At 34.7% G+C, this 14,572-nt stretch overlaps 1 protein-coding gene across 1 annotated transcript in view; it reads right to left on the bottom strand.

Moving 5' to 3' along the window:
• The window catches only part of LOC109092036 (MAGUK p55 subfamily member 7), a 53,059-nt gene extending 39,692 nt beyond the window's left edge, over positions 1-13,367 (bottom strand). The window contains 6 exon segments of the mRNA XM_042719335.1: positions 1,297-1,437; positions 2,239-2,319; positions 6,870-6,947; positions 11,256-11,374; positions 11,752-11,810; positions 13,197-13,367. Of these exon segments, the coding sequence (XP_042575269.1) occupies positions 1,297-1,437; positions 2,239-2,319; positions 6,870-6,947; positions 11,256-11,374; positions 11,752-11,779 (447 nt within the window). The 5' untranslated portion in view covers positions 11,780-11,810; positions 13,197-13,367.
• Between the last annotated feature and the right edge of the window lie 1,205 nt (positions 13,368-14,572).

Below are 14,572 nucleotides of genomic sequence, written 5' to 3' on the forward strand. Positions count from 1 at the left end.
AGTGATTGAAAAACATTTCTTATTATTTTTTATGTTGAAAACAGCTGTACTGCTTAATATTTTTGTGCAAACCATGATACATTTTTGTTTTCAGGATTCTTTGATAAATGTAAAGTTCAAAAGAACAGCATTTATTTACAATTTTTTTTATCATTTCCTTTTTTGTAGCAATGTAAAAGTTTTACTGACACTTTTAATCAACTGTATGTGTCCTTGCTAACTTAAAAAAAAGATAACAAAACTAAAATAAAACAGTATAGTATAGTATATGCATCTTCGTGTTCTCACCAGACTGCTTGAAAATTTTGTGTATTTGACTGTCCTCTGATTCATCATAGAGTATTCCATTCTAATCACAATCACGATATACAACAATGGAAAAAAAATACAAAAAATAATCAGTTTAGCAAGGGGTTGGCATGGAGGGACTCTTCATCACAGTGATGTCAAAAAATTATGATGCTCTTTCCATTCATTTTCTGGAATTCATAAAGCTCCATTCAAATGACTGCATTCTTCAACATTATTCACCAGGTGTTATAGATAAAAAGACTCATAATAGAGAAAATCTGCATTTTACAAGTTATGCATTATAAATGGGAAGACAGCCACATTGTGCGTCAGAACGAGAAGGATAAACCACATTAAAAAGATAGCTCTTGTTTGAGAGGGTTCGATCTGAAGTCACACATTTTATTTGCAGAGGGCTGTACAGTGTTTCCTATTTGTATTCAAAGCATCCCATCTAAGTAACACAAATGTAAGTGCAGATGGTTTTGCTCAGAGATGGAAAATATGATTCTGGAGGTAAAGTTGAAGGCAAAACTGATCCAGGTTGCACTTTGATATTCTTTAGTATTATAATCCAAATCTTACCCCTAAATATGCATGCCTTATTACTGTTATGCTGATTATAATCAAAAACAATTCAGTGAAGTAATCAATTTCAGATGATTCGGTTGATTTCAATTGATTCCTAATCAATTTCAGTGACCTGACTTTAATATAAACATGAAGTTTAACTCACAGTTTAATTGATGGAAAAAGTTAATCTATGAATGATCTTTCCAAGCAATAGTCTTCAGAAATGAGTTTGTAAATGTATCTGACAGTTTGATGTTGTAAGGCAGACCAATGCACTTTACATTTAAAGCTGAAGCAGATATCTCTAATGGACTGTAGATATGATGATGGTCCATAATGACTTAACTGCTGAGTTCCTACTGCTACAAACCTGTTTTAACCAACATGGACTATTTTCCTATGTTTTTACTCATTTTATTCAGAGGGACTCACCAGTGGCTCCTGGTTTTTAACCAAGCAAACAATCTTGATTGAATCTTCCTCTTTCTCAATGTAATCAGGCAGTGGGGGCAGAGGAGGCAACCGAGGGTCAAACTCTTTCTGAGATACCATGTCATGCACTGAGAGAAGAGCCTGAAGAGGATAATGAAAACATAGAGGAATTAGGAACTCATTTAGTTGCATTTGTAAGGGATAATGTGTGACGCAATGTTACAAATCACTGTTTTGTTTTTTAACAATAATATGTATAATGAATATGTATATCCGAGTGAAGCATCTTTTTGAATGAGAAACAAATGTAGGGCAGGATTGTCCATGCGGCCTTATATTAAAATAAATGCAGCCTTTATAAGTGACTTTCATATCTTTAGTAACTTTTGCAGAACACTATTTTTTGAACAGTAGCATATATATATATAAAACTAAAAATATTTTCAGAAAATCAAAAGGTAAATCAACAATCAACACTGCTGACTGGTCTTTACACTTGGCTTGATAAAGAATCTTTCCACATTGAATATTACCTTACTGAGGCAACCCAGTGTTGCTGTATAAAATGTGAGAGCCAAACAAACGATCCAAGAAGCAACATATCATTAGACCAATCACAAATAAATCTGTCAAAGCTCTCATGAGTGAAACTCCTGAACTCTATAAACTTAATGTGTGGGTCTGGACTTTTACAGACCTAAAGATTATTATTATTTTTTTTTATTTTTTCCATATCCAGTTCATCCATTTTTTTATCAACCATATATTGTCTATCACAAAATTTTCACCAAATACTATTTATGTACTTTGACACCAGCCCACCATAAAAGCAGGGATTCTTTTATTTGCTTCTGTTTTCAGTCAAGCCTTTATGTCAGTCAAGCCTCTGCCTTTTTTTTAATTGTCACGGAATCTTGACCTAAATGTACATTCTCTTCTCACCTGTACATGAGGTTTAGAGAGCAAGTACAACAACTCTGTTGTCTCTGGGCTGGCGACTACACAGCGCAGCTCATCTGCCAACTGGAATGAAAAATAAGACGCATTAAACATTTAATAATGTCTATACGATATGGTATAACAGGCAAAAGTCTCTGACCAGCCCATTTGGCTTAGTTTATGCTCCAGGTATCATGAACTGATCTGGTGCCAGTGTGCTTTGGCAATGCTTGGGGTCTGGTGCAGTCTATTCCAACCCACTTGACAATATTATGCGAATGTTTGCATAGCAGGTCAAAAAGCCACAGTACCAGGAGCCCTGGAGTAATAGCTGTTTCTGTTGTGGTTCAGCCAAGCAACAACCAACTTGACTGAATGTGGTTCTGAGTGACACCGGACCTGACATTAAACATACATTAAATCTCCAAAACTGAAATCTTACACTGAGCTGCGACATAAGGAAAATGCTTTTAACGGCTTAATGCTCCAAAATGTCCTCCTCATTTTCAGTCAGAGAGAAGATGGAAAGTGATATCACTTTAAAACTACACTTTGCCTTAATGAAATACAGCATGCACAGTCAAAAGCTGGAGATAATCTTTCTTTTAAGAGTCTCTGCAGAATTGAGTTGATAAAGATAGATCTGATTGTTTTTGCAAGGTGTGTAAGGAAGAGGAAAAACTTTAGTTTTATAATAGAAATGTGAATACTGTTGAAGGGAGATAACTGTAATGAGGAAAAATAGAGGTTGAAGTGTAATCCAACTGTTTTTGTGATAAAAATGCTTCACATAGGCAACAAACATCAATTAACAACTTTTTAGTCAGTAGTTCTGCTTACCGAAATTATTATTAAATACATTTTAAAATGTCATTTATTCTTGTGTCATCTTCATCAGTCTTCAGTGTCACATGATCCTCCAGAAATCATTCTAATATATCTATCTGGTACTGAAGAAACATTTATAAGCATTAATATTAGCAATGTTGAAAACTGTTTTCTGAAAGCTGAAAGAGGTTGGTCAAGCTCTGGGGTCCAGGACAGAGACTTCAAATTGGATCCAAGGAAGAAGGTAAGTGGAACAGTAAGGATACTGTGTAGGTTTTTTACTTTGGCATTTTTCACTTTATTATGATAGGACATATCAGAGTTGACAGGAAGTGATGTGGGAGAGAGAGGGGGTGCGTTATCAAGAAAGGTCCTCGAGTCGGGATTCAAACTCTGGATGCCCATAGTGCATAGCATTGGATGTTGGCGCACTACCCACAAGGCTATCGTCACCGACAGGTTACTGTAGTTTTTAATGAATCAATGGTATAAATTGTATAAGTCTAGGTTGAAGGATTGAACCAGTAGTTTACTGCTGGCACTGACCGGGCCATATGGGATGACGCAGTAGTGTAGGGGCCACAAAAGCTGTTTTCCATTCAAATTTATTATCAGAATGAGGTTGTATGTGCTGCAAAGGTCAAGCTTCATGAAGATGATAGCTTCACACAACAATTCCAAAACAGCCAGGATGAGGGGAAGAGGGTACATGTATTTCACAGTAGGCTTGTTAAGAGACTGGTGATCGATGCAGATCACTGAGGACCCCACTTCAGGACATGTACAGTAGAACAAGATACTATGGGTGAATGCTTAACGAGCCATGGGCACTCCAAGATAATGACCGCTGTTGTCTTTTCCAGAACCAGGAGAGTGATGTCTTCCACTTGCAAGCAGCCCACCTATAGCCTTATTGGACCCAGACAGATAGTGCCATGACCCAGAGGTTTTCCTATTATTGAGAAGATCTTGTATGAAGATTCACAGGTATTATTTTGGAGGTGGGGGGAAGCGACAGAGATTAAGGCTGACGCTGAATCTATAAGAGCAGACACAGATAGGTATTGGAGACAGTAAGCAGGGGCTAATGGTTTGGCATGGAGATTATGATGTGATGAAACTCACTAAAGCTTGTGGGAGCTTGATGGGACATGTAGATTCCACATGTCTACCTACTCTGTAATATAGACAGAGATAAAGGGTACGCCAGCATTGACCCTCTGCCGAAGAGAAAGGGCAAGTGTCGATCTGCATCGGTTTGTGGCCTGCTTCTGGAGAGTCAAGTGAAGCTGGCTGGGACTGAAAGATAGGAATGTTGGCTCATTCCAGTCACTGGCAGCTGTGGGGGTCTAGAACTTTAAAGCATAATCTATAATTGAGGTTTTCCTTGACGTAACTGATAGAGTTGTTCACTGACTTAAGTATCACCGACAGGATCTCCAAAAACCTCACAGTAATGGGATATGAATTTCTGAAGTGACTGAGTGGCAGGACCAGCTTGATTCCATATCATTTCTGCCCATTGGAAAGCTCTTCATTAAAAAGGATCGAGGATGCAGTGCCTGCAGGGTTCATGGTGGGTTGTGGTCTGGCCTTCTATCATAGAACACCAAACATGGTAGACAAAATGTTAGGAAGCCAATCGTAGATATTTATCGCACAGTTGAAGAATAATGACAGCTAAGTAAATGAGCAGAGATACAGATATTGCAGAGATAGAAAAGCAATACTAATACTGATGTCTTTCGTAGGATATCAGAGCAGCACACTACAGAGGGGAGCAGAAGATACAAATACATACACAGGGGATTACTTAAGGAGGAGATGTAGGAGATTGCTGGAGATAATGCTGGAGATTGCTGGAGTTAACATTGAAAACCACTGGAGACAACACAGGAGATATTGTTGTCTGGCTAATATTTCTCTCTGTAGCTTTCCAAACTCAACATTTTAGCAAAGTAAACAGAAATTATTATTGTTCACATTCACAATAGTACACATACACTCACCACTTTATTAGGTATACCTATTCAATTGCTTGGTAACACAAACTGCTAATCAGCCAATCAAATGACAGCAGCTCAATGCATTTAGGCATTTAGATGTGTTGAAGACGACTTGCTGAAGTTCAAACCGAGCATCAGAATGGGGAAGAAATGGGATTTTTGAACGTGAAATGGTTGTTGGTGCCAGACAGGCTGGTCTGAGTATTTCAAAAACTGCTGATCTACTGGGATTTTCACGTACAACCATTTCTAGGGTTTACAGAGAATGATCCGAAAAAGAAAATATCCAGTATGCGGCAGTTGTGTGGATGAAAATGCCTTGTTGATGTCAGAGGTCAGAGGAGAATGGGCAGACTGGTTAGAGATGATAGAAAGGCAACAGTAACTCAAATAACCATTTGTTACAACCAAGGTATGCAGAATACCATCTCTGAATGCACAACACGTTGAACCCCGAAGCAGATGGGCTACAGCAGCAGAAGACCACACCGGGTTCCACTCCTGTCAGCTAAGAACAGGAAACGGAGACTACAATTCACACAGGCTCACCAAAATTGGACAATAGAAGACTGGAAAAACGTTGCCTGGTCTGATGAGTCTTGATTTCTGCTGCGACATTCAGATGGAAGGGTCAGAATTTGAGGTAAAGAACATGAAAGCATGGATCCATCGTGCTTGTCTCAACGGTTCAGGCTGGTGGTGTAATGGTAGGGGGGATATTTTCTAGGCACACTTTGGGCCCCTTAGTACCAATTGAGCATCGTTTAAACGCCGCTGCCTACGTGAGTATTGTTGCTGACCATGTCCATCCCTTTATGACTACAGTGTACCCAACTTCTGATAGCTACTTCCAGCAGGATAATGCACCATGTCACTAAGCTCAAATCATCTCAGACTGATTTCTTGAACATGACAATGAGTTCACTTTACTCGAATGGCCTCCACAGTCACCAGATCTCAATCCAAAAGAGCAGCTTTGGGATGTGGTGGAATGGGAGATTCGCATTATGGATGTGCAGCTGACAAATCTGCAGCAACTGCGTGATGCTATCATGTCAATATGGACCAAAATCTCTGAGGAATGTTTCCAACACCTTGTTGAATCTATGCCACAAAGAATTGAGGCAGTTCTGAAGCCAAAAGGGGGTCCAACCTGGTACTAGCAAGGTGTATCCAATAAAGTGGCCAGTGAGTGTATAATGACATATAATAATATAAATTATATATTACAAATAATCTGTATTAAAACCTGAGCTTTTTATCAAATATATCCTTACTTCCTGAAACAAAACACTGACCAGTCTGATGTACCAATATTGGCTCAACCAGTGGTGTGAATTTAGAACAGGACTATTTATTTCTTTGACCAATGCAGATGACAGGGTTTTTCGGGAAGCTTGTTTGAAACAATAATTATTACAATAATTAATTTCCAGTTTGTCATGCTGGTGGTGCAGAAATTATACACTGCAGTTTTAAAGAGCTTAGGGAAAATTGGGTCATGCTGGGCATTGACACACAAAAATGTCATTTTGGCCTTGAATATAAATAGGTATTGCCAGATTAAAAAAAAAATAATAATAAAAATAAAAAGCAATAAATAAATGAGTGTCTGTGAAGCTGCACATGTATTTATGTGACACTGGGGTGTTCACAAGTAATCCCTTCCAGTACACTTCAAACCGACAACACTGAACAGACTAAAGGTCCTGCAACTGAATCCCGTCCCAGCTCTGCTGGATTGTCTGATCACTCTGGTCTGGAGACAAAAACCACTAGATGCCCCAGAGGAGAACTTACGTCCTGAGCCAGGCCCTGTGTGTTTTCCAACAGTGGAGCAGGACGCTGGGCTTTGTACTTCTGCAGTCTGTCATAGACCTGTGAAGAGAAGAGAAGTGGCATTAGACTGCCGTCCAATGCCCAGAGGGTTACTGTTCACCCTGTTGACCCTCACCCCTGAAATGCATCTATAGTAGCAAAATGTTCTCTGTATTAAATTCTCTGTATTATGTGAGTGATATATCACTCAGTCTGATAAGCAGAAGTAACCAAAGTGTAATATATCAGTCAAATCTATAGTAACATTTTTTTATTTTTTTTATTTTGTGTTTATCATTTATCTATCTCTTCATTCATTGGCTGAACTGTATGGTGCAGGCAATGCTAAAGCTATTAGAATATCAGCCAAGAAAGATGTAATCATATTTATGGGCCTCACACAGCTAACAGAGCTCATAAAGACGAACATGTTTCATAACAGATGTATTAGGTAAAACAATTTAAATTTTTTAAAAGATGGTGTCACAAGCTAACCAGATACATTTTGGCTTGTAGGTTTGGGGCCACAGTCTCTGTTAACACAAAACTGCATGTAAAGCATTTTAACACACTTGCTATCAATGTTTCTAGCTGTTTCTTAATTCAAATCAATGTGTCAAATATCACACCTTACATATAGGAAGCCAACAAATAATCTAAATACATATGTTTAAATAAATCTATTAAATATTTATTTCCACAATAAGGGAATTGCCATTTTGTAAACACAATTTTATGATGATGTATATTCTGACTTAGACTGCATATTTATTTCAAATTCTTATCGTACATTTCTTGTAAAGTTTCTTCTTGTTTAAAAAATTGGAAGTATAATTGCTTATTTTCCAACACAAGTAAGAGCTTTGATTTCCTTTACAGTCATATGGCAAAAAAGCAAAAACTTTCTCTTTGTGCTTACTTAGTATAATCCTTTAGTTTCATGTTTGTGTTTGCTGCTGAGATGGACTCTGACATTAGTTGTTGTGTGGTGAGAATTGGTATATCAGTTTAAGACATTTCGGACTCATGCTGAAATTTCTTTCACATAAAGTAAATTTAAAGCTTGTCTCTGGAAATATGCTTGTCGATGTAACAAACACTTTTCTTTTTAATGGCCCCTCAACAAGTGTGTGTGAGGGAAGTTTCAAGCAGCCGTTTCACATGCTATAATTCATCTAAAACTATTTCAGAATTATTTTATAATTATTGCATGTAGGTTTCTATTACCTCATTTTATTTTAAAACTACATGAAATATTTGTATTTTTTTCATAAAATGAACTATAATGAAGGCAAAAAAGATAAATTACATTACAGTACATGAAACACACTTTCCTTTATATACTTACATACACAAGTATTCAAAAGTATGGTTTTAGCACATCTGCAATTGGTATACAAAATTGGTAAACTTAAAGTCTGCTAAATTGGAACAAATAATTTTGTCCTTAATGCACTTTAATTGTGAGGAAGTAGTGCTGAAGTACAACTAAAGATGAATAATGAAGTACATTTGATTGTGCTAAAAGTGGAACTATTGCAAGTATACTTCAGGTACATTATAACAATATTTTGCATTTAAAGATCATACAATCCTCATCAATAGTGACATTAAAACAAATTTTAAGCTTAATATTAAGAAATGTGCATTGTACACAAGCATTTAGAGGAAGCATTTTAATAATCCTGTGATTGCACTTAAAGAATGCAGGATTGAACCGTTAATCAAATCACATCGAATTTAACTGTGAATTTTCTCAAATCAAATCATTCTCAATTTGTAAAAATTCTTGAATCTAATTGTTCTTGAATGAATCATGAATCGAATCGATTCGCTGTTTACCCAAAGATTCACAGCCCTACCTGTTACTGATGTCTTAAATATTTAACATTTCTTTAAATAAATCTGTCATGAAAAGTTATAACAGCAACTGTGTAAATGAATAGTCCTAGCCTTTAAATCAACAACGAATCAGAGTAGAAACATAACAAATTTATAATTAGATTTACAAGGTCATTTAAAAACTACATTTTGCGTACATTTTTATTTGAGAGTAGGGCTTCCTTTATAGTTTACATCATTAGTTAACAACATTATCTAATTTTAATTGAAATTATTTAAAGACAGAGCCACAATTCCCCCGCTGTACTATTTGTCACATTAATGCTTACTAAATAAAAATATTGAAGTATTAATTTAAAAAATCTTCATGGTTGTTTTGTCTTCATGAACTTCATGCATGTGTTTTATTTTATCGGCACATGTGTTTGCATGTGCGTTGTGTTTTACAATATATTTTGAAGTAAAAGCCATAAATGCTACTGGTATTTAATGTACTGTAGGTATTAATTATTATGTCATATAATAATGTTCCTGGCATGCATTTGAAGTATTTTTGTACCAGTTATAGAAATAGTTTTCAAAATTTTTTTGAGCAGTTATGTTGTTTCTAAGGAAAGTGAAAAGTCAGAATGATTGGAAAATATGATCCTTTGTTAGCATTCAAAGAGAAACATCCAGCAGGAGCACTGAACATCTCACAGATCCATGTGACTAATGGAACAGAGCACCCAACAGTCCAGCTGAGCTGTATTTGGGTTTTTATCACAGTCTCCCCTTCCCCTTCAACCTCTCCTCCCTTTCTCCTCGCCTCCCCCTCTCTCCGTGTCACAGACAGCATGTGCTGGATTCATTAGACCTGTCTGCCAGCAAATGATGATGCTGGGTGTGCACTTGCTGCAGTGTTTGGAGAACTCAGCTTTCAAAATATTTAATTCTAAAGTGTGCCTGATGCCCATAACTAAAGCAGAGTGAGTCAATGAGTGAATGATTAACCCTCTGGTGGTCTCTGGTCATTTCAGACAGAAAAACTGGATGTACCCTCAGAATGGTATGAAACTTGGTGACTTTTGTGGCATCTATGAAAAAAAAAAAGTGGACATGATTAAATGGTCTTTAAAAAAATTGTCACACTTGAAAAAAAACGAACAAAAAAAAAAAAACATTATATATATAATGTTTACCAATTGCGAGTATACTTCAACTAGGGAATACACAATCCCATGTAAGTGAGCAATACCAGAGGGTTAGGAAGTGACTGAACAAATGTGTGATTGAAACGAGTGACTGAAGTGAGTAATTCACTCAATGAAGGAAGGAACTGAAATTTGAAATAGTTTCCCAGTCACCAACAAACAAACAAACAAACCAACAAGAAGAACAACAAAACATTAAAGCTATCCCCATGGCTTTGTCACTTTTTCCATTTAACATTGTGAAGGGCTCACTCTGCTTTGGGGCTTCATAAACATAAAGTAAATATTTTTAAACTACTGGAAGACACTTTGTATCTCTAAACTATTTGTGCATTTTGACCTAGATGCTGTCACATCCCACAACCTCATCATCTGCAGAAGAAACTGACACTCAAAATAAACACATGATGGACTTAAAGGCATTTTGAATGGAACTTGACTGGATATTACTGGAATTTGATTGCATCATTTTCATTGCATCTATTTTGCCTTTTTTTTTCTTTAGCAAAACCCTATTTGATGCTACGATTTATTATAAGACTAGATATAGGGTTAAAAAATATTATTAAATTATAATTTATTTATGATAAAGTAAAATACGTATTTATGACACTTTTAATTCCTATATAGCACCTTCAAAGCATGATTCTTTATCAAACCTTATAAAAAGGGTTCTGTTTAACACCAAAAAGGGTTCTACTATTGTTACAAGCCAAAGAACCTTAATCTAGTACCATTTAGAACCAATTTACTTGTAAGAGTGATGACTCGATGGAACTCCAGTCTGAAGCTAAACAATCAAGATTTTGTGTCCATCATGCACTACCGAGTTTTCCATGAAATCTGTCAACTCTAACTGCTCATAATCTGAAGAATGACTTTGACTTTCTGCAACTAGCTTTGACTCATCCAAGGTGCAAACCAGGGCAAAAATATGTTCAAAATCATGTATTCCAGCATTAAGTCAGTGAATGCAAAAATTAGTGATTAGTTGAATAAAAGAATGACTGTATGGGTGAGTGAGTGACTGATCAAGACAGTGAGTGTATGAATAAGTCAGTGAGTCAATGAATGAAGGAATGCATGAATAAATAAGTCACTGAATGAGTCACTGAATGAATGAATGAGTCAGTGAGTCACTGAATAAATGAATGAATGAGTCAATTAATGAATGAATGATTGAGTGAATGAGTGAGTGAATGAATGTGTAAATGTGCAGGTGCACCTTCTTATGGTCAAGCCAGCAACTTGATCTAAATAATTTCAAACAGCAGTCACTAAAGTGGGCTAACAACACTCATATACTGGATGCTGCTAAAATAAAAAGTCTGACCTTAATAAGCAGATGCAGAGTATTGCCCCTGAGCATGTCCTGAAGAAAAGTGCTGTCCTCTGAGGTGTCCAAATGAGACTTCAGCCCATAAAGCAAAGAGGCCAGCAACCTACACACACCTAAAGATGAGAGGAATATGATAAACAGTCTAATAGTCTCTAATATTCCCTGAATTATTCATTTCTATTCTTATACTGTACATTTTCTTTCATTTAAGTGACATGTAAATATAGGACATTAATGATTTGTCTCATTCACATATTGCCCTCTACTGGCAATAAATTAAGGTTTGCAACTCTCAACCTCTATAGTGAAACTAAATGCTTAAATGCAGATCCAGATATAACTGCTTTTTACATACAACCTGACACCACAAATCTTTCATAAAACCTCTGAAATAATGCCGTATGGTAACCACATCCCACAGACTCAAGCCTGCAGCCAAAGTATACACAAGCACCAAACTGCATTCATGACCCTTAAACATCCTGCTCACCTCCTGGTCCAGATGATGGGTTTATCATGATGATATACAGAAAGACAACAGATAAAGGCCTGGTTTATGAAGAAAAAATATAGAATAATTAGTTAATATTCAATGCAAAAGACTGATATTGGTATTATTTCATTGTCATGTACACTACCATTTGAGGTCAACAACTTTTTGTTTTAAGAAATTAATACTTTCATTTAGCAAGAAGGATGCATAATGTTGATCAAAAGTAATGGTAAAGACATGCTACAAAGGGGAAAAAATCTATTTCAAATAATCACTGTTCTTGTGAACTTTCTCTTCATCGCAGAATTATGAAAAAAAAAAGAAAAGGCAGCACTGTTTTCAGCATTGATAAATAAGAATAATAAATGTTTTGTGAGCACCAAATAAGCATATTAAAATAATATCTGAAGTATCATGTGACACTAAAGACTAGAACAATGGCTGCTGAAAATTCAGCTTTGCCATCATATAGGAATTAATTACATTTTGAGAATTCTTTAAAGAAGATATGTATATATATATATTTATATGTATCACATTGTATTTCACTATTTTTTGCTGTATTTTTGATCAAATAAATGCAGCCTTGGTGAGCATAAGAGACTTCTTTTAAAAACTTATGAACAATAAACTATTATAATTGGAAGATTACAGATTGTTCCATTGCTGTAAATGTAATTTTTATATTTAAAACAACAAATTATTTTGCATTTCCTGTCTCAAAAAAGTTGTATTGTAATTAGGGCTGTCAAATGATTAATCACGATTAATCACATCCAAAATAAAAGTTTTGTTTACATAATATACTGTGTATATTTATTATGTATATATAAATACACACACATAAATTATATATTTAGAAAATATTTACATGTATATACATTTATATATTTATATTCTTATATTTTATATTATATATAAATATATTTAATATATAAACATAACATATTCTTCTTAAATATATACATGCATGTGTGTGTATTTATATATACATAATAAATATACACAGTATACACACATATATTATGTAAACAAAACTTTATTTTGGATGTGATTAATCGTGATTAATCATTTGACAGCCCTAATTGTAATGTAATGTTATGATTATTTACTTCTGCTCATATAAACAGTTTGTTTTGTGAAATCATTCATATATACCAAATGAATATCACAAACTGTCAATATGGTCAAACTGCAAAAGCACACTGTTCTTTTTGTTGTATCAATACAAATTGGTTCACTTGGTACTGGATTAAGAATGTCAGTGTGACCCAATTTACATGATAAAACTTAACTAGTACGTGGTCTGCATTTATAGTAGGATAACGTATCATTATTCAAACATCTCTCACAAGACCCTATAAACATTAAAAAGGGGGGCTATGACTGACACAAAACTCTTATTTGTATCAGAAATCAAACTTTGTTATTCTACAGCTTACCTGGCCTGCAGAATGAGGTTCCAGTAATGGTCTTGTCTGGTAGTTCACTTTCAAACTCTGCATGAAGTGTGACAGAGGCTCACTCACAACTATCAGGCAGATAGATCATCATCAATAATGACCTAAATGGAACAGACAAGCAGACACACTCAATAAAGCAGCACAGCATTTGACCTCTTTAGCTCCAATATAGCACAAATAAACCTCCGTCTTCTGCAAAAATCAACTACATTTATTTACTGACCTAACTGACTACTGACTATTTTAAGTAAATAGTTGATAAAATGGCCTTGTAGCACCTTGCAGTCCAGTTATAGAAGAAATCAAAGGACACCAGAGATGTCTCTCTTGTGCTGGACTAGTTTACAACTAATGAAATTTAACAAATAAACTAACAATAACATTAGTTAAATATTAGCTTACCAATAATTATGTTGATAAGTCACCACCTGAAAATATATATATAACATGCAACACTTAAACACTTTATTTATTTATTTGTTTATTTAAGATAATTATATATATTTATTATATATAGAGAGATTATTCAACATTGATGGAGCAACTTTTGTGGGAAAAGAAATCAAAAAAGCATATAAATGTATCTAAATGTGGCGAGGGTGGCCTCTTATTTCAAGATAAAATAGTAGATAAAATAATAAATAAAATATTATTAGTATTTTTTTTTAGTATTATTAGTATAGTAATATATTTAGCAAAATATCTCAGTCAATAATTTTTTTAAACAATCACTCCAGCAATGTCTGTAACATTTTTTGTTTATTTTGGTAGATAAAATAATATAATAAATAAAATGATAAATAATTTTTTATAATGATAAAAAAATTATAATAATCATAAAATTAAACTTCTTACACTGCTTGAAGGTGATCTCATAATTATTTCATACCAACAATAAATTAGATTTTTTTGTAATATCATATGATAAATATAATATTTTAAAATTAATTAGAAATATTGTGATTATCATATAAGGTGGATACCCAATGTAATAAATGATATTGACTATTGATTCTAAACATTTCCTGTCAACAAATGAAATTGTCCGCCCCACTACTTTTTTATCACGTCAATTATTGGTTCGTTTAGCACCAACAATAGGTGTGCTTTTTACTCCAGATACCTCAGTTATTATATTATTCAGAGTATTTCAATATTCTTCAGTTACTGAAAAAGCATAGCACAAAATAGTAGCCTAAGTGCTAAGAGGGGATCCAAAAATACTACCATAATAAACATGTCAATGCCTTAAAAAAAAAAAAAAAAAAAATTAAAATTTGAAGAAGACATAAAACGATCAAATTCGTTTTGAAATGCTTATGTAAACAAAATTTTGACAGCAATAGAAATAAATT

The sequence above is a fragment of the Cyprinus carpio genome, chromosome B2 (genome assembly GCF_018340385.1).
Source record: "Cyprinus carpio isolate SPL01 chromosome B2, ASM1834038v1, whole genome shotgun sequence".
Classification (NCBI taxonomy): Eukaryota; Metazoa; Chordata; class Actinopteri; order Cypriniformes; family Cyprinidae; genus Cyprinus; species Cyprinus carpio.